Consider the following 21,929-nt stretch of genomic DNA (forward strand, 5'->3'; position numbering starts at 1 on the left):
TAACTACCTAAATAAAAACATTACTCCACTCAAAAATAAAGTTCAACTTATCATTTGCTCTGGGAGGCTAAGCCTAGATTATATGGCTCTTTGAATCCAAAATAAAATATTTTACAGTTACTAAGAACACTTAGTGAATTGAGCAAGATAGGCATAAAGTTTCACAATACCAAAATCCTCCTGCAAGGACAAACCAGAAATCCGTCTAATTCAAGGTCTGCACTTATAGGAGTTAACTGCAGCACACATGAACACCAAGGTCATTCATGCAGGATTCCTTGCATGACTGTGTCTTTTTCCACACCTCAAGAAATGCTATGATTAAGTTTTTAGGATATTTGTTAGGATATTAAGTTTTCAGGATATTTGTTCTTGCAATATCCTACATCTGACTGAGCTAGAACTAGACCTAGATATTATGCAGGAACAATTATAAAAATGAGAAGAGTCCAATGCCATCTATGCACACTGAAAGTCTCTTTTTCCTTGTACTTTATTGCATGGTTTTGTTGTTTTTATTTTGCATTAACTTTTAAAATGTAACTCTGACAGAAACAGTATGTCTTCTTCATCCTATCAGTTAAGAATACTTGTACAGGTAGTCCTTGACTTACGACCACAATTGGGACCAGAACTTCTGTTGCTAAGCGATGTGGTTAAGTGAGTTGTGCCCGATTTTATGACCTTTTTTGCCATGGTCATTAAGCGAATCATTGCAGTTGTTAAGCAAATCACACGGTTGTTAAGCGAATCCAATTTCCCCCATTGACTTTGTTTGTCGGAAGCCCCTGGAAAGGTCACAAATAGTGATCACGTGACCTTGGGACGCTGCAACCACCATAAATACATGCTGGTTGCCAAGCACCTAAATTTTGATCACATGACCATGGGGACGCTGTAACAGTTTTAAGTGTGAGGACTGGTTGTACTTGACCTTTTTCAGCATTGACATAACTTCGAACAGTCATTAAACGAACGGTCATAAGTCAAAGACTACCTGTATACTGCAACACACTTTCTTAGACTATTCCAGTTTCTTCATCTAAATGACTTATACTTCCATTTGCCAAGTGCTGAATTATTTGTTCCCAGCACCTATCTACTTCCTGATAGCAGCATACCATCCTGAAACTCTAAGACAAATGCAAAATGTATTAGCTTTCTAGAGCAGAAAATAAATGTATTATGACTGTTCTAAATAATTCCACACACGCACACCCAAAAACTACTGCTCTAATTCTGCAGCATTATAATCAGAAAGATAAGAATCAAAACTTGCATTTTAAGAACTGTACTATTCAATTACAAGAATTAAGAAGAATTAAGAATTACAAGAATTAAGAATTACAAGAATTAAAAAGAGTTAAGAATTAATTATAAGAATTAAAAAGAATTAAGAAGAAGGCAAGCAAAAAGAAAGCTGGGAAAAAATAGAAACAAAATATTAAAAATGTTATGTTTCATCAGCAGCAGTAAATCAAAATGTTTCAAGGCTAAAATTAAATGAATGTCAAAGTAAACTTACTCTACTCCTACACTCTACCTACACTAATCACAAAATGGTTAATAATTGTTTGAGTACACAAAAAGACACCTATATATGCAAGATCTACAGTACAGACTCTTCATTAAAGATCTCTGAACTCCACACTGTATTACAGGTGACCAAGTATACAAAACAGATCTCAGCTTTTAACTTTAGAGTTCTATGATGAAAGATCACATACACAAACATTTTTCTTTCCAGTTAAACTCATATTGGCTATATAATGAAACCAACAATAAATCAAAATTCTTTCTCCTAATTTGTCTATAATTTACACTGACATTTTATGTCAGGCTGTATTGTAGCCAGATGCAAGAAAGAACTAAACTGAAAAGGGAGTCAGCCTGCTGTAAGATAAAAGAGCTACAATAATAATGAAGGTTGCCACAACAATATGAGCAGGATCTACAGAGACATTATATCGGATCAGTGTGTCATTTACTTTATTCATTGAATACACAGCAAGCTCTGAGCTGTCAATGTTTTTTTCTTTCAAAAACACCATTTTTCCCTGGCTGCTTTTGTGGTGGTTCTTCATAGCTTTCATGTACTGCACAATGCACAGACTTTTAAAATTGCCATGGTATCAGTTTTACATACATTGTGTCATCATCATTCAATACAGTATATCATAACAATCAATTTCAAAAAACATCCATTGTATACAATTAAAACCTAAAACTATGAATCTTCAATCTACTTTTCAACCATGTAATCTAATATTCTCTTTCAAATTTTCTTGGCTACTAACATAGATATCTTAGGGAGAACAGTTATGTCAATATCTGTCAGGTTCAACCCAAAGAATACTTGTGGAGATCAGTGGCCACATGGTGAATTCTGGCTGGCCAAGTCTCTCCAGAAAAAGGAGAGATCGTGAGATTGCCCACTTGTACTCCAGACAGCTGCTTCTCAGGAACAGACTGAGGAACTGAGGTTTTTGTGGTCAGCTTGTGGGTTGCTAGGAGTCAAGGGATTTCAGTCAAACTCACAGCCGTAATGTAGCCTAGGTTTGGACTCAGGGATGGCCTAGGAATTTATCTGGTATAGCAAGTGTCTAACAAATGCTATGGTCATGAAAGGAACTCAGAAGTATGGAGAGCCACTAAGTTATAGTAGTGAATAGTCCTAACATTCACAGTGAATTCATCCAGGCAAGTGCAATTCAGGATGATAGCAAGGTAGGGTGTGCTCCATATCATATATTGGTGCTTATCATTCTTATCGTATAGGGTCTGCTGATCTTAAAACTCAAATACTGAACTAAAGTGTTATCACATCAGCCTGAGGCATGTGGGAATATGGCTGACAAGGTTGAACTGTCCAAACTCAGAAACTCATGAAGTCTTTTGGATTCCTAAATATCAGTTACAGAATATATCAGATGCCCTGGCCAATTCTTGGAATGAAGAGTTAAACAGGATGAGTGACATAATTACACTATAATATATATAAATATATATATATATAAATATAAATATAAATATATATATTCCTCTAATCTCCTAAAACCAAGCTTCTTAGACATTGAAGAATTGTGGAATATGAAAACATTAGAAATAATTTGAATACATGTAGCAAAGTCATGCTAAATTCAGAACCTCTTGTCACTCAATGAAATGCTGGCAATGAATGTATTTTATATACATTTTAATAGTAGCAGCTGAATTTTCTGGATGGCATGCAAGAGCCACTGCAGGATGAGGGAGCAAAACTTCCCTATGACAATTTTGCTCAATCCGTTATCGACAAAAATGTTTAGTTTTTTGTCACTCCACACCTAGCATATTTACTCAAAAGTGATTACTCTGAATTTAAAATGATCCCTCTAAAAGGAACAAATCCTGCATAGTGCCCAGCTCCCTTATCTTGCCAACTCCAGTAGGATTGTCAACTCCAGCTGAACCCAATCCTGGAAATTCTCTCCCACCCTCCACCCAATAAGTGATATACTTGTAGATGAGCGAAGCCACACTCCAAAAAATGGCAGAGTCAGGACAAAATATGTTATTGCTTGAATTAACAACAACAAATTAAATTTAACTGCCTGTAAAATAAGGTACTCAATTTACAAAATTAATTGATTCCCATGGCATTTTTCTATTTTTTTCTTTCATACACAATTTCATATACAGAAATGAAAGTACACATATACACACACTCCTCTCTGTCCTGCAGTAGCATTCAGGAAATGGAAAAAACAAAGTAGAGATGGTGGTGAAATGATGACATAACTATATCAGGAATGGAAAGAGAAAAACAAGAGGACAAAACTGGATGGAGATAAGTCAAAGGGAACTGGTGACTGAACTGGGAATGGAAGGAAAGAGAATATCTACTTAGGTTTTACAACAAGCAGGCAACCAACACCTCCCAAGCAGCAACTAATAATCTTGAAATATGCTTTAGAGTAGCTATGTTTCAGCCAGTTGTACATCTTGTTTGTTCCTTTGCTTACAACTGCTTCTTCTACTCTTATCAACAAATGTAAGGACATACAGTATACAGGAAAAAAAAGCTTCCTATTAAGAAATAAATAGTGTATTTGTTGAGGTGTTAGAAATTGCTACTTTCTCTAAAATGTTGGACTGAGTCTATATGGCTCTTGAGAATTTGGCCAAAGTAGTGAGTTGTGAAGGCTATCATAAATTTTGAATCTATGCATACCATGGCTGGCTACTCCAATAAGCAGTACTGCTACGCAAGGCTAATAGCCTCCTCTTTGGGTAAATTAAATAACTGTACAGTAGCGCATTAATGTTGAATATGATTGAATGAATCAGTCTTCCTCCACTTTTCAAAGTGGGATCTGCCTTAGTTATCATGTTGTAATACCTGGATGAATAGCTGCTTAATGTGTGAAGAACATTGGGACAGGTATTAGAATGTAAAGAAGTTATTTCCCTGCTGATTTTATTAGACTTCACAGCAGGGAAGTATCCATCACCAAGACAAAATCACACTTTAGACTTAGTCAGGGTTCTAGGGTAGCAATTAAAATATTTTCCAGCAACATTCATGACATTAATAAGGTATTTGTTAAAGGGATATAACAAGATGAGGAATAGATTAGATATTTAGGAAAATCAATAGCAAAATTTTCACCACCAACCTTAAAACTTGGGAGTAGCTTACTTACAAGTAAAGGTCACACAAAGAATCATAACGTCTTCTGATGACTGTGCAGTGATTAAATGACAGCTCAGCTAATATCCCAACTGACATAGATGATGGTGACAAAAGAATACAGAAACATGTTCACCCTTTACTATAAGTGGCTAGCAGAAGGCACACGTGGTTTTCTCACTGCTTATGAATATGGAACATGTATTCATAAAGGAATAGACTTTCACCTTTTGGGAGCTCAGAAACAAATTACAGAAATTACCTCCTTTGGGATAGGTTATGAGTTCTCAGAAGGCATTAATTAAGCAGGCAAGGCTTTTACCATTGTTAGCAGATTGGTTTCATGAAAGGTTCTCCTAAATGGAGAACCTTTGAATGGAGTATGATCTTACTCAAATTTGAGAGAACTTAGCATAGGAGAGGCAACAGAACCATGATGATCATTGGGAAAACGCAAATTATCCTATAGTGTTCTATAAACAGCAGCAAACCACAGCAATAGGGAGATCTCATTACACTAATCCATTCTTTTCAAACACTGAGTATCATGAAACCACCTCAAGAACTACAGCTGGTACAGAATACCACAATTAATTTCCTGATGAAAAACTAGAGGTAAGAACATGTACAATCAATTTTATAACAACTGCAAACTTCTGTTCTCAACCAAGATGAAAATATTTTAAACCCTTCATACCTTGGACCCACCATATCCCCTTATGAGCTATCTGTCTTTATGAATGATAAGAACATAAGCAGTGCCCTCCTGGATTGGACTCCTGGCCCGTCTAGTCCAACAGTCTGTTCTCACAGTGCCAACCAACTACCTTCAGAGGCCATATGCCACCATGACTAATAGTCATTGATCCCCATGACTTCCATGGATTGGTCCAAACCTTTTTTGGTAGCCAGCACCACTTCTCATTCACACTGGTATTAAGCCCTACTTATTATTTCTTCAGTGCTGTAAAGTAAATAATGCCAGCTAACAGCAAATCTTATACTACTATAAAAAAACAAATGTCCTATCAAACAAGATCAGAAAAGGTATTCTGGAGCAAATGCACAAATGGCTGAGAGCATGTACAAAAAATGAATCTGATGGCCAAGGAATTAACTTTTATTACACCATTCAAGGTTGGTGTGACTCATAGCTCCTGCTTGATAAGCAGGTAGCAGCTGTGACCAGGAAGGCCTTTGCACAGCTTCATCTGGTGCACCAGCTGCACCATTTCCTAGATTATAGGGCCCTTCAGATGGTAACTCATGCTCTGGTCACCTCATAGCTTGACTACTGCAATGCACTCTACGTGGGGCTCCCACTGAGATCACCCAAAAGCTTCAACTGGTCCAGAATGCAGCAGCGTGGGTAGTGATGGAGATGCCTAGGTATAGCCTCTCCTTTGTGAGCTGTACTGGTTGCCAGTTTGCTTCTGGGTATGATTCAAGGTGCTGGTCATTACCTATAAGGTCCCACATGACATAGGGCCTGCTAACTTGAGGGACCACCTATCTCTCATAGTATCTGCCTGCCCAATTCAATCTGGCAGGGTTGGTGCACTCCAGGTTGCTTCAATTAAACAATGCCATCTATCGGCACATTTTTTCTATAGTAGTGGATGCCCTCTGGAATGAGGCTCCCCCCAAGATTCAAAAAGCCCCACCTTACTGGTATTATGAACAGCCCTGAAAATCTGGCTCTTTGTCCAGGACTTTGGCGAGGGTGACTAAAGCCCCCTCAGAGTGCGTGAGCTGTTTTTCTTTGTCATTTTTGCTATCTTTACTCTTCATTTTTGTTTTTTATTTTGTTTTTAATGTCTTAATTTTTAAACCGCCCAAAGTCACTAGGAGTCAGGCGGCATAATAATAATTTGCACTGCTGCTTTTCTTGCATCTAAACCAAATATATGAACAGGCTTTCAGGGCAAGCCACTTTCTACCTTTTTTCTTAGGACAGGTCCATTTAAGAGTTCTTGAACAGACAGAAATTCAATATGTGTGGATTCTCCAAGCATGCAGATGCAGCACTGAGAAAGCTACATCTTTTATATTCCTACCTGGTTTACAACTGTTAAAAAGAATTTCAGACATAAGCCACTATAATATAAGCCAGAACACTTGGTATTCATAATTCTATTGGGAACAAGCATTGTATTAGTAGGTGATTCGATCTTTTATTTATAGCAACTTAAATCCTTGGATAATGACAGCACTTAATTGGTTTTAATAAAAATTGCATCTTTTCTGGGAAATCATAAGTACCTCCATACTTACTTCCTCCATAACAAGGAACAGATCTACCTGCATACCAGACCCTAGTGCTATTTCTTACAAATTTAAAGTAAACTTGCTTTTATCACTTAAAACCTACTCTAATTTGAGGGAAACTTAAGGAATATTCTTCTAAGCAAATACAAAAGCTATACTATGGTACAGCTATACTATGGTATACTATGGAATACCTTTATATTTCCTGGTGCCTTTTAGTATACAGTACTGTTAGACAACAGTGAATCAGCTGGCACTGTAACACAGGAAGTATTTATGAGGAAACATACTCTTGAGATGGTTGCTTCAATTGCTTTCTACCTAACATTTTATGACACATGGCCTCTGCAACTGCTTCACACCTAAAGAACAACCAAATGAGAAGTAGTTATAGCCATGATTATATCCAAAGAGACAGTATATATTACCAAGTTGTTCCTAAGTAATGTATAGAAATATTCTTCTCATAAATACTTATCAAAGAAAGTTATTTATATTACTAGGGATATAATGTTTTACAATATAATAAAGCACAATAAAACATATGTTTAATAAACAATGCTTGTATGGAGTTTGGTCACACTAGCATTCTGAATGTATTGTTAAGATTGACTGGCATACAAGAAGCAATTTTCACAGAACATAGGATAAATTAAATAGGACAATACAAATGTTGTTGTTGTTGTTTAGTCGTTAAGTCGTGTCCGACTCTTCGTGACCCCATGAACCATATCGCGCCAGGCCTTCCTGTCCTTCACTGCCTCCCTGAGTTTGCTCAGTTTCACGCTCATTGCTTCAGTGATGCTATCTAACCATCTCATCCCCTGCCGTCCTCTTCTCCTTTTGCCTTCAATCTTTCCCAGCATCAGGGTCTTCTCCAAAGAGATCTCTCTTCGCATTAGGTGACCAAAGTATCTGAGCTTGAGCTTCATTATCGATCCTTCCAATGAGCAATCAGGGTTGATTTCCTTTAAGATTGACTGGTTTGACCTCCTAGCAGTCCAGGGGACTCTCAAGAGTCTTCTCCAGCACCACAGTTCAAAGGCATCAATTCTTCGGCGCTCAGCCTTCTTTATGGTCCAGCTCTCACAGCCATACATTACTACTGGAAAAACCATAGCTTTGACTATGCGGATCTTTGTCGGCAAGGTGACATCTCTGCTTTTTAATATGCTATCTAGGCTTGCCATAGCTTTCCAATACAAATGTAGTAAGCTACAAAATCAGGATTTAGTCCAGCTGGAAGAAGAAGCAAAGAAGTGATGCAGTGGTTTCAATAAGAGACTGCACACAAGAAAAAATGCATCACCGTTCACTTTGAAAATATGTTCATTACTTTCATTTATAATGCAACAATGCAGAGACAGTCATTCACAAAGTCCACAATTCCCTGGCAATTGCTTTATGGGGGAATATAAAGCAGGTGTACAAATGATTGCAAAAGCTGGGCAGAAAGGGATAATTTATTGGGTATACAGGGCTTTGCTTCCACAGTAACAATTCTGAAATTGCTATCTGTATCAAGGTAAACAGAAATTCCAAAATAATTCAGCTATATCTTTTGCTGTCTTATGGGGGAGCATATATGGTTAGTCGTGGTTAATTAACCACAATGCTAACCTAAAAGTAAAGAAGTTACATTATTCTTATGGTGTTGTATGAGTTAGGAATCACATGAAACCATAATGTAATTAGTTTGTCTTAAGAGTGTTATGTGAACACAGGCATTATGATTAATGGCTTAAGCTCTGATCACAGAACATACTCTAACATTCAAAGGCTCTCAAGGGTGGAGATGGAGAACTATAATCCATCAACTGTTAAAGTACAGCAACTCCCAATATCCCTCATCATTAGCCATGCTGGCAGTTACTGCTGGCTATCAGTTCAGAACAGCTGGAGAGCCAATGATATTCCATCCTTATTCCAAAGTAGTACATTCTTCCAGTAAATTCCACTCATCTAGTTAACATGACCTTGGTGATATGCATTGCAATACTCTTAATCTTGCCAGAATGTATTGACTATTTAACAAGTGAATTCAATCTTGCATTTAACCCGTAAGTTTAAGCAAAACAGGCAACACCAATCCTATCAGGCTACTATCCTACAAACTGGAACTTTCTTTCCCTTCCTCCAGATAATGTTGGAAGGCAGTTATGTAAAGGGGCTTGAAACAACTTTATTCATCAGCAGGATACTCTCCAAAAACAGAATAAGACTAAATGTGATACGGCAGAAGAAGTTGGCAAAAGAAAGATCCAGTTAAAAAATGGGGCAGATCCAGCTGAGGACTGCAAAGAAAAACATTCCAGGAAAAAAAATCCCCGTTGCTTCCCTATGGAAGGCAATTAGACGACAGCTCTGAATGCTACTAACTGTACCATTCTTAAACTTACCCTCTCCTGATCACATAACTTAAAGGGGTGCTGCTATTAAGGGACTGGAAAGAATTCCAGGAGCCACACTCTGCATGCTTTCTCTACCTTGTTGTTTTCTGACCTTGTGTTCCATTCTTTCTGTTATAATCATTCTCCCTCCCCTCCAAGAATAGAAAATCATGGACCCAGATCTTACTCTCTTGAAATACTTTTGTTATTTATACTTTCCTTATTACATTTTCAGTATTTTGATATTAGGTTCCAACTCCTTCAATTTATAAAACTTCTGTTTCATCAATTGGATTAGTGCCCAATTAATTTAACATTTCAATGTCAGAGGATGAAACAGATATTCTCTCTAACCAATCATGGGAACCAACCAACCATGGGGACACGACTTACAATTGCCTTCTCTGTAGGATTTCAACCACTTATTTTATAGGATATTTACCAATAATTTAGGAAATGAAGTCCACAATTGAGGAAGTGAGAGAAGGCTTGTTTTGGCCTTCATTATGGCCATCTAGACAAAAAGCAGGCCCTAAATATAAAGCTATAGTGGCCTGCAGTCATTTTTAATGCAAATACAAAAATATTATTTTATATTTTCCAATTCTGTTCTTAGACCATTATCTCAAATCCTACCAACTTCTTTTCCAAACTTATTCTTTCTTTTCTTCCACCTTTCTTCCCCTCTCCCCTCCCCAATATTTACTTCAAAATCCACTCCCCACCCAATTTTATAAGGTGACTCTAGATTCCATTAGAGGACAATTTTCTGCATCATATTGAGTGCTGACAATTACCCCTTTCTATAAAAGTTAAGTTTTACTTAAATACCAGATATATTTGTGTTACATTCAGTTTTATCAACATCCCTTTTACTCATGTACACTGGTAGGGTCCACACACTGTGCAAAGCTTTCATTGTTAAATCAGATAGTTGACAGAGATTACATATTATGATTTACAAATAAACCATGATTTACAAATAATGGCTGAATTCATAAATTATATATTGCCAAAACCAAAAGTCACATTATGGCTTAATAGAATGTATGAACCATGTTACACTGCTACACATTCAAGTTTAGGTGTGCTCACATGACCAAAGGCTGGCTAACCATAAATAGCAAACAAGGCAATTACAGATGGATGCCATGCCAGTAGGCACAGCAAAGCATGGTCAGCTGTGATTTACCAGTTGGCATTCTTGATGGCCAGTATGCCAATCACCTTTGGAATGGCTAACCAGTCAACACATGGCTCAGGGTCTGGATATCTTTATGACCACCTTCTACAAGTTGAATCCTGACCAATAAGATCTAGATGAGGTGGGCTTGCTGAGGTTCTCATCACCAAGGGAATGCTATCATCAAGGACCAGACACTTGAGACATTTTAGTGATAAGCTCTCCTCTTTGGAATAACTTACACCTCAAGATCCAGACCATTCCCTGCTAACTACATTTTTGGAAAGCTGTAAAAACAGGCTTTTCAACACCCTCCATTCAAGGACAGATGTGCTCCTGACAGGGAAGACTGCTAAACCTCTCTTCCAGAACCCCTGATGACAAGGCATTGAGCCTGGTGAAAGTAAAAGCTTTTCCGTGAAGGGAAGAAACAGTATTTATAAATATTTAGGATAGCTAAAGGCCTCCTCCAAAGGCCAATGTTACAATGTGAGAGATTCTGTTCCTGTCCTTCTATAAGTCTAGATCTAGGATACATTGCTTAACCTCCTAAATGGCCCTCTTAGACCCTAGCATTATCAAGTTATTGAGCTGAGTATTTCAGAAGGGTAAGTCCAAGGCTATACTTTTTTCTCCAAGAGGAGTCAAACATGTCTACAAGGATTAGCTGGGATAGATCTCTTCTCCTAAAATTAGTTTTTACCAGCATTTTAATCAGCAGATCATCATGCAAACCTTGACTTACATGCAGCCTACCTACAGCCTCACGCTTGCATGGAAATGCAACAAGGAAGGTGAAGCATTGTTCTTAAGAACCTGGACTGGATTGCCTCCAATTTTTTACATCATCATAGGCACAAATTTGGGCACCATAGAATATTAGGCTTAACACTAGGCTTAACAAAAAAAGTGTAATTGCAACAGGGAAATAATTGTTTCCATAGTGGCTGGCACAAGATGAGATAGCTTTTTCTTGCTCTTTCCAAGTACAATTTCTGGAACACAATTCTTAAGTACCTAAAAATCTTGCTCAAAACTCGCTCAATTTTATTAATTGTTTATTTCTGAAGGATATTAGGGCATAGTTTTGTGAATACAACCACTTTTGTTTTACTATAACTAATTTATAGTTGCTTTTCCTCACAATAATCATCTAAGACTTGCAGACTGCATTGAGGGCCAACTTGTATGTTTGATTTCAATTCCCTTGATCGAAGGTGATTTTTTTCCTTAATTTTTCAGATGTTAGATTCTTGTCTATAGCCAGGATTCAATACCACTTTTGAAATATAGCATCCTGTGCAATGTTTATGATTTATATGTTAGCAAAATGCACAGAAGAGTCTAAAATGAAATTTGCAACACAGGTTGATCAAGTACAAAAAGAGAAAGGATGTATAAAGGACCCACTAAAATACCACACTCCCCATGATTTGGAAAAAGTGGAGAGAAGAATTAATAAGCATCTTGCCAAGTATCTTCTCTTGGCAAGAATAGTTGTTCCTTTAAATGACAAAACAAAGAAATAAATAGATCAAAAAGTATAACCCTGGGGGTAGAAATAAATGGGTAATTATTACTTCTCATCCACTCTAGATTAGGTTCATATATCACATTAAGCTATAATGTAGTCTCATTAGCAGGAAGAAGGAACAGGCTACAGTATCTAAGCCACCAAATCCAACCTCCCTCCTATTTCAAGAACTCAAACAAAAGCATCCCCCACAAATGGTTGCCCAGACTCCACCCAAATAAATCCAATTAAGGGGAACTTGTCTCCTGTTGCCAATTCCACCAAAGAACTAATTCTACCAGCAGAAATTTTGCAACATTCAACTGGAATGTATCCCTCTGCAACTCAACCATCATGCTAGGATCACAATAGAGAACAACTCCAAACCTCTCCTATGTGACACTCCTGCAGACAACCCCAAGGTGCCAACACATCCAGTTCAGTTGTTCATCTAAGCTGAATAAAACCAGCTCCCCAGTTTCAGTAACTTAGTATAGTTTAGCTAAAATGTTTTCAAGTAGTGCTAGTTTCACCTCCCAGATCAACACCTGCATTTTCATATTACCAAAATATTAAACTGAGCAGATGCTTGTCATTAGCTGTAGCCCACAATATTCCAGCAATCTATCAGGATTCTGGCCAGGCTGACCAAGAACAGACATTTGAAGCACCTGAGTGCTTCTGCGTATGTCAAAAAACATAGGACAAACTTGTGACATTTTGCTGGAGTGATTAACTTATCACCGACCAAATATTTCTCAAAGACAACTCCCAGCATTTCTCAACATCAACAATGCTGTCCAGAGCTCCTGAGAGTTTTAATTCAGAAATATCTGGACCACAGCTTTCTTATCCCTCCTTGTCAACATTAATTTATACTGGCATAAGACTTGGTGGACTACAGCTGCAATAAGTTTATGTCACAATAAAAGTATTAAAGTATCAGAAGCCTGCTATTGCTTTCAACATGCAGTGTTAAGTGTAATTAAACCCAATATCATAAATCCATACTTAACTGTGGGTGAGATCAAGTTAATCATTTTTGGCAACTCCTTGGTAATTATACATTCAGAATATTTCACTAACAGTTTATCACACCTGCACCTGTTTTCTACTTACTACAAATAACAAAAATTTAACCTTCAGATTTTTGGTGCACGACAAAATGAAATTTCTGTAATCCAGTGTAATATATATTTGTAATTCACCAAATTCAACAGAGCTTTACATGTATTAGAATATTGTGTAGTTTTATATCTTCAATCTCAGGCCATACACTTGTTTGATACCATTTCTATTTTCCCTCATCTTCACTCTACTAAGAACAAATAATCTTCCTAATTTTCAGTTCTTTTATTACTCTTAACCAATGTGCAGACACTGTTGTACTCAAATAAGAATTCAAATAGGCCAAATACTAGTGTTTAAACATACAGTAATTCAAATTGTCACCACTATTTATTGGATTTGGAGGCCACTCAATTCCAGAATGATTCTGTATGGCTTATAGTTTAAAACAGAAAAATAATAAAAAGAAACTAGAGCATTTGGACAATATTCCATATAACAAGCCACTCACTGATAGGACTCCACAACCACCCTATTTATTCAAAGGATGCTCAAAGTGGACACCAGTGTAACTTTATGATCGCAAGCCCAGTGAATTTAACAAGACTTACTTAAAATTTGTTTCAAAGCAGTACTGACATATTTTATTTATATTTTTCATCTGTCCAGTCACTGGAGTTTTCTGAACAGATTACAGAACTGAGCACAGCTATAAACAAAGGAACAACATTCTTCAAAATGAAGGACAACTGAAGGGTTAATGTAAGTAATTAAATTAAAATGTCCTGTATATTCCTAACATATGTAAGGGTAAATTAATAGTTTTTAACTGTTTTATTTCTTTTTAATGAAGTTGTCCAAACTATGCATTTAACCTTATGTGACAGACATACAAGTATTAGAGCTCACTCTTTAATAAAGTGAGCCAATATTAGATTACTACAGCGTGAAGAAATATTTTTTATAAATTTTGCAGGTAAATAATTAACATTACCAATTCATACAAAACTACTGCACCTACTCTAAGGGGAAGTAGAACAAAGTAGAAAAAGAGAATAGCAAAACTCTTCTCTGGAAAACCAGGTTCACTTCCACACTATGTTTCTACTGTAGGTGCTGGTATCAAAAACAGAAAATAAAAGCACAACAGAAAAGCAGAGACTTTCAGGCCTTCTCTCTCAACTTTTAACCGTGATTCTGAGGTAAAAGAAATCTAAGTATCTACACCTTCCTACAAAACTAAAAGGAAGGAAAGAAAACACTAAAACAAACAACGAAATCTGAAAATCTAATGCTTCCTGGCAAAGTTCTCCTCAGTAAACCTGTTTAGACTGAGCATGACGTTAGCTTCCTCCCACAAAATGTGACTCCGGGCAAGACACGCACCAGAAGCAGAGAATCGACACATTTGAGGACAGGCGTTCGGTTTTTCACTTGTAACGTCCCTACAACTTCTTCCGCCGCGGTGTAAATACATGGCGCGGTTCGCATCCGCCCACCGACCTTGCCTACATGGCATCCCACCCATTTTGTCCGCAGAGAATCCCTTCTCGGGGGCCGCGACGGGGCGAGGGCCGACGGCCACCCCCAACTCCCTTTTAAGCATTTCACTCGCCAGGAGGGTCTCTTCCCGTCTCCCTCGTAAGAGAATTCGCATTCACGCTGATTCACCCCTTTCCAAGAAGGGCTGGACTATCACAGTCGCACCCGGAGCGTCAGTTACACAACCCGGGGAGCGGAGCCACGAGAGACCTCGAACCGGCCGCGTTCTCCCCCCCCCCGCCGCTTACACAACCGCAGCCACGACGGGGAGGCGCGCGCCGGCCCCCCAACCCCCGGCCCCCCGCCGCGGCGGTACCCGGGAAGGAAGAGGAGCTGCTGCTGTCGTAGGACAAGCCGGCGTGGCGAGGGAAGCGGCCGCAGGGAGCCCCGGAGAGCAATAAGCCGGGAGAGCCGCTGCTGCATCTCTGGGCCCTGCCCGCTGCCCCCGGCGCCAGAGGCGGCCTACTTCCCCGGCCGCCCCTCCCTTAGCAGAAAAGGCGCCCAGCAGTTCTCTGGTCGGCGGAGGCGCCATTTTCTCTCCCCGACGGAGACCTGGAGGCGCTCGGAGGATCCTACCTGACGCCGAGGAGCGCTCCTCCCGCGGGGAGGAAAGGGAGCCGGCTGGGGGAAGCGGGCGCGAGGCGCGGACAGGAGCAGCGAGAGGCAGCTGCAGCCGAAGGGGCGCCGCTGGCAGTGCCCGGGCAGTGCCTGTTGCAGCTGCAGTTAAGGAGCAAAGGCCTCTGGACTGTATCCTTTCTCCGGGGAGTGTGTGCGTGTGTGTGTAAGAGGGAGAGCGAGCGCGCGATCCCGTTATTGAGAATGCCCTGCAACGAAGACAGACGCCCTTTGCACACTTACTTAAGAGTCCCAGTGACTTGATTTACTTCCGAGTAAACAGCGTAAAAGACACACACGCCCCAAACCACCCTGGCACCTTGTGCCCGCGAAACACAAAAGGCGAGGACGCTGCGAGGCACGAGCGATCAGGTTACTTCTGCAGGGCTGCTTGAGGCGCAGCTATCTAGAGACGGGCCCCGTTGACACCCGTCCCGATTTAGGAGTGTTAACAGCTCGGGGGCCCAATTCCAACCCTAACCCCACGTTCCCTTAATTTTGGAAGAGGATTAGCTCTTTTGCAGGGCCGTGGCCGCTGGTGGCAGAGGCAGTAGCCTACTAGGATTTCCCAGCCGTTTTCTCCAGATCTGCTGAACTACAACAGATGAGGATGGGGAGGGATTTAATTCAACCCGCCTGGTGGGCTCCAGATGGGGGCTGGCAGTTAACTGTTTTTTGAGCTGCTACCCCTTTCTCTTGAATCCTTCAAACAGTCCAGTGCATAATACAGCGAACTTAAAGATTTCAGTGGGCTTGCATAGGGCTGATGCAATAAATGATAAGGACACAGTTCCTGGAAAATAAATACTGTAATAACTTAGAAGATGGGATGAAAGCTGCTACTGAGCATAAACTTCACAGGTTTGCAATTTCAGATGATGATTACTAAATGTTTGGCTTTGAAATGTGCACAGCTGGCCTGAAAGATGTGAGCTTAGGCAGTTTCATGTTCACTTTTGTAGAAAACTAATAGAAACAATTATATACATAAGTTTATATAGTCTCCAAAATATATTATTATTCATATAATGAGAACTGGAGTGAATCAGAAATCCAACTCTAATCAAATGATATGCTTCCAAAACATGCCAAACACTTGTCTCTAGAATCCAGTCCTGAATTTTAAGGGTTTTTTTACAGAATTTGATTTAAGCATGGATGAATATTCAAAGCACAATCGAAGCCCAAACAACTGACTGTACAGGCAATGTTTCATGAAGAGTTAAAGATGTCTTCACAAGACAATCTGTGGAAGAATCAAGAATCCTACAAAAGCAATAGAAATGTTTTTAACGCAGCCTTAAAACTTTTTTTTAACTTTATACAAGTAATTAGGAATTATTTTATTAACAAATTGAATCTTGTGAGCACAGATGGTTCAAGAAGTTTTAGGCTGCCATGATGCAGTCTCCAGGGGAGCATCTCAGAAGCCTTAGGATATTTTGGATCTCTCTCTCCAAAAAGGGCCTTTCCCCACTAGTGAATTAAAGCATCATCCACCCCTCCTTGAGTTGGCACGGAACAATTCCAGCATAAAATTTGTTGTATCCACTGCTAATCTCTACTTTGCCTCTGTTGTGTTTGTTCCAAGTCACTGCTGAGTGAAGATGACTGGAAGTGTGCTAGCTGTAATAGGCAAGATATTTGGATTTTTCCCCTCAGATTGCTTTAATCCATCTTAACGTATCACTAGAAACGGAGCAGGGCGCTGCAGCGTGAATGGGGTGGTTCTGGCTTGGTTTCTCTAGGCTGGTTTGTTTGCCTGTCCTCTCATGCCCCATTTGGCATTTCTCAACCTCAAATAATAAGAAGTAAACCTATGGGAAGACAGTAGGCTAGAAATAGTCATACCTCTGCCATGATTATGCAACTGGTGAGGTCCTGGAGAGAAGGAAAACTGAAGCTGAGCAGCTGCTGTGCTATTCTTACTTCATAAAGAGGGAGGGGAGGGGTAGAAATTAACATCCCTAACTTTATAGAACTGCAGTGAGAGCTAGCAAGCCTGCTACATCTCAAGGTAAAGATCTCCAATGACAGCATGTCAGAATACAGTACTGTTAATATGGGATGGTACTAATATTCCTTCTTCCCCCATACAAAACATTTTATTTATAATAGCAGATATCTGCTCTCTTCGCTGTCTTTCTGGAGCCTGGATAAAAGTTGGTGTCCAAAACAGGAGCAAGGTGACCAGTTTGAAAGGAATTCAGAAACCAAAGTGCAAAGGAAAGGGCACAAATGTAGGAATAAAAATGGCTGTAGTACAGGTTGACCAGAGGGCAGAGGGGTTGCCCGTGTCTCTCAACACTCTCCAAACACATCTTTGATGATACATGTCACTAGGGAATTCATGTGATCAAGAGGGAAAAGTTAGGTTGTCAGGGCACAAACTGCAAATAGAAAGAGGGCAAGAAAGGGATACACCCTTAGAGACAGAAATCTAACTCCAGCAGCAAACTCTAGCCTTAGCCATCTGATTCTGGAGCTCCATTAGTAAAAACAGGATAGGTGTTTTTCTGGGATGTCAATGGAAGGCTTGGATCTATAGGACCCTTCTAACACTCTAATGTGCTGCAAGAACTGGGAAAATGTGTACTGTATCAGGCCTCATGTTAACATAATTTCCCTTCCATTGCAACAAATGGGAAGGAACTTGTATAAGGAAGAAGCGTACACTGAATATGTTTTATATATATTATTTTGTGGCTTCCTGGCTACTAATTCTTTAAGATGTGCCGGATCAAGGGATCTGATTGACAAGTAGAACAATTGTGGTTTATAATCTACAATGGCTGGTTTCATACAACATGCTAAGACAACATCAAAAAGCCACTTTAAGATTTAGTACAATATGTGAATTCAGCAAAGTAGATACTGGATATTGGCTGTTCTCATCAAAGGTTCACAATGTCTATTAAAAAAAAATAAGAAAATTTCAGTTCCTACATATTCAATTCCCACAATAAATAATAACAGAATAGAATTATTATTATTATTATTATTTTAGATTTATTGGCTGCTCCACTATGCTCTTATTAATTAAGTACAAAAGCAAAACAATTTTGAATCTAGCATATTCTGGGAGATACAGTCCTAGAGGATACCAGATTGGGGAACCCTGTCTTAGCTGAAACACAGTGAATCAGCGTGAAATGCTGTGTGTGAACATTTTATTAACTTTCTTCACTATAATGGCAACGAGCTGCTAATTGTGTGCAAGTGTGCATCTCTTTATCTGAAATATTTTGTGCTATACACTCATATACTTTCACACGAAGGGGTTGTGATGTGAGACTGGCAATTCCCCCTTGGTGCCACGTTGGAAAGCTAAGCTAGTTACCTATTGGCTCAGCTTTCTCTCCACAGTTTGCAGGGGTTTCCTTTGGAGTTAAGAGATGGGCATTTTTCTACAGGTCGAAATTCCTTGCTCCTGGACTCCCACTCCTTTGTGCAAACAATACCTTTCCACCATTTCTTTGTCCTTTCTGGTTACTCTGATAGGGAGCTCTGCTGTGGCCCTGCACAATGCCTTGTTGAGATTTTCCTCCCCATTGTTTTATTCCTCCCCCAAAAAGCAAGGAAGCTAAAGAAAAAATGAGGGCAGAGCACCAACTGGCTGCCATTTTTGTGCAGATTCACTGGCTGGCTGGAAGGAGAGTTGGCCAGTTCCACAAGACAGGTACATTAATTTGGATAGTGCTATGCTAGTAGTAGGGTGAAGCCCGTCATAGTGGCTCCAAGGATGTGCCCTTAGTCATATCAAAGTAAATGAATTACAACTGGAAAATATAACTAGAAATGGTAACTGAATGTTTTACTTTGTCTTTTAAGCAGTGCAGCTCTCATTTCTATGCTTGTATAATTAGTTATGTAATATGAATGCCACATCTAGTTGATTAAATTTCAACAGGTAACATGCAAGCCATCAGTGAAGGAAAACAAGACATACCTTAAAGATAACAATTAGTATTTAAGTAGGTCAACAGTCTTGTTGGGTGCTGTGTGGGCACAGTGTTCAACAAAGCTAAGAATATAATAATCAGGTACAATAGCTTATTTTAATCACTAAAAATACTTGGTGAAAAAAATACTGCTGGATCCATTGCTTACTAAGCTGTTGTAGAATGGGCGTAACCCACAGCCTGCAAGATACATGAAGATCCCCAGACCCATTTCAGAAGTCCTCAGAGCCCTGTCTTATGGTAACAGTTGGTGGTAAAATGGCAATTCTTAGCAACCTAGCTTCCTTTCTCAAAAAACCCCAGTAAAATACATGTGTTAAGTCTCCCAGAGGTCTAACATGCCTATTTTGCATTAACCCCAAACTCTGTAAAAATTTGGCCCTTGCAATGATGTCACCATGTTATCATCACATCCTCTGTGACTCTTAGAGGTAATAAAATAAAAAATAATTAAAAAGTAATAATAAAAAAGTAATAAAAAATAAAGTGTGGCCTTAGACAAAACAAGCTGAGAATCCTTGTCCTGTACCATATGTTACTACAAATGTTCCTTTGCTTTTTTAAAATGAAAGAAAAGTTATTAACAGCATTCCTATGTTTTCTAACAATGTGAGATACTACTATTTACAATTAAATCTTTAATAATACATGAGGTCATCTTAAGGGACTGAAGGGAACAATGATTTCTAGAAGATTGATGATTGCTTCAAGACCTGTTTTTCTTCCTCACGTTCAATTTTGTTAAATGTGTATACAATTATTTTTCTATAAAGAATGTTAATTTGCCTTCATACATATATAGGAAAATGTTTCTTCCTTCCACTGTGAAAGCAAACACTGAAAAATAAGCAAAGTTTCAAAGGGAGGTTTCAGTAGTGCAAGAATCCCAGTGTAAAATAAATAAAATGTGTGATTGTACAAAACAGTTGTGGAAGGTATGAGGGAATGAATAGAAGAGGGCTAAGCAACAGCCATCACCAATGATAGCAACATCACACCTTCCAAAACCTGTGGGAGCGAAGAGCTATGGAACACCACATCTTCTAAGATATATATTTCTTACTTCTAGAGATTAAAATATATTTTTAGGTGCATTAACTTTATTGGAGGCTCAGGATATCTTCATTCTTTTGTTTCCACTGAAAATAATTGGGATTTCACTGTTAATTATAAAAGTGCATCTTGAAGACTCCAGAGACAGCAAATGGGGCTGCTTGTTCTGTCTAATGTCTCTCCATTATGTCACAGACTGACTTTGAGGAATGATCTTCAGCTCAATTCATTTGGTTTTGTTTTACTTCTGATGCAGTTCCTTTGGTCTTAATACCTTTTTGAAAAAAAACAGGTCCATCAGTTCTATATTTCTTAATTTTGTATGCCAGTCTTGTGTTAGTGCATATAGAGCACCTAGGGTGTGTACATATTTTTTGTTTTTCACATCTTTTAAGGTGTCAAGGATGATTCAGTTCCTCATGGAAGAGGATCCAGATGAGAATGATTTAGTAAGAATGTGATTCATGCACATCAATAAAACCCACACATCCTCCTCTCATTAAGCCCTGCCTAATGCTGTTCTTCTACCCTCTCCAGCATATAGGGCCGTGTATTGGGAGAGGCTGCTATAATTATTGGGTTAATTAATATTGAGAGAAATGTCTCTTAGATTTAAGTGCTCCGGATATATTTTGTGGCCAATCTATATTCACACTGCATTATTCTTTGGAATGTCATATCATTAGTCTTGAGGAGCAACAGCGCTGACTAAAAATTTCTAGGTGGAAATTCAGCATCATCTAAAGAAGTCTAGATCCCGGAAAAAAAAACTGATGGCAGACCTGGTACTGATCCACAGTATTGGACTGCATTACTAATCTCAATCATTCAGGTTCTCTGCTTGTCAAAGATTTTCAGAAATACACTCAAAATTCCAAAATGTGAATCCTTGTAACTCCTTGTAAGAACTTGTTTTTACCTGAAGTTAATCAAACATGCTAAGCCAGGTTACAGAAATCTCTGCTCAGAGATGATTTGGGAGGCTAACGTAACTGCTAGGTGAAGCATCTCTAGCTGCATTATCCTGTTTTCTCTGTTCTTTACCCTGGCTTCTCACAAATATACAGTATATCTGCAAATGGGAACAGAAAGAGGATGGGGAAGCTGTCCACTCTAGCTCAACAATCAATTGGACCATCATTAAAAATAATTGTTCTTAACTGTTAAAAAAAATACAGGAAGTAAAAATTGCAGAGGTGGAGGAGGATAATAGCCAAGAGAGTTTCTAATACTATAACACTTCAATTTACTAGTCTGGCACCAGCTCATTGGGTAAGTGACTTACCCATAAAATATTTATTTATTTTTTAGTTTATGCAATGGACTTATATGGCCATCCATCTCCTATACGGTAACCCTGGGAGGCTCACAGAAACAACAATAAAAACAAAGCAGTAGTACAAAATATCAAAAACAACACCTTAGGGTGCCTAGGTGGGAACAACATTCCCATCATACATTTGCTGGGCTCCATTCTCACCCTAGCACAATACTTAGGGAACAGTCAGCTCTTCACAGCCTTCTGGATGGCTAAAAGGGTGGGGGGCCTCTGGATTTCAAGGGGGAGATTGTTCCAGAGGGCCAGGGCAGCTACAGAGAACACATGTTTCTGAAGTCCTTCTAGATTATAACTTTTAAAGGAAGGGACCTAGAGCACACCCAC

At 39.0% G+C, this 21,929-nt stretch overlaps 1 protein-coding gene across 6 annotated transcripts in view; it reads right to left on the bottom strand.

The window, feature by feature from the left end:
- Positions 1–21,929, bottom strand: part of IDE (insulin degrading enzyme) — a 98,169-nt gene that overhangs the window by 70,255 nt on the left and 5,985 nt on the right. Inside the window, exon 1 of one of the 6 annotated variants that reach the window (XM_088128989.1) lies at positions 15,495–15,645. The exons of 1 other annotated variant lie outside the window; for it this stretch is intronic. Coding sequence is in view for 1 of the 5 variants with exons in the window: in XM_088128986.1 (XP_087985112.1) it covers positions 14,953–15,059 (107 nt within the window). In the remaining 4 variants the exon portion in view is untranslated. Of the gene's footprint in view, positions 1–14,480; positions 14,628–14,952; positions 15,082–15,212; positions 15,346–15,494; positions 15,646–21,929 lie in introns of those variants that run through there. 4 more of the 6 variants (XM_088128988.1, XM_088128986.1, XM_088128990.1 and 1 more) reach the window with 4 other exon arrangements.

Source organism: Python bivittatus, unplaced genomic scaffold, assembly GCF_059951505.1.
Source record: "Python bivittatus isolate LINGU-HERP-01145 unplaced genomic scaffold, Pbiv_v1 ctg000780_np1212, whole genome shotgun sequence".
In the NCBI taxonomy this organism is placed as follows: Eukaryota; Metazoa; Chordata; class Lepidosauria; order Squamata; family Pythonidae; genus Python; species Python bivittatus.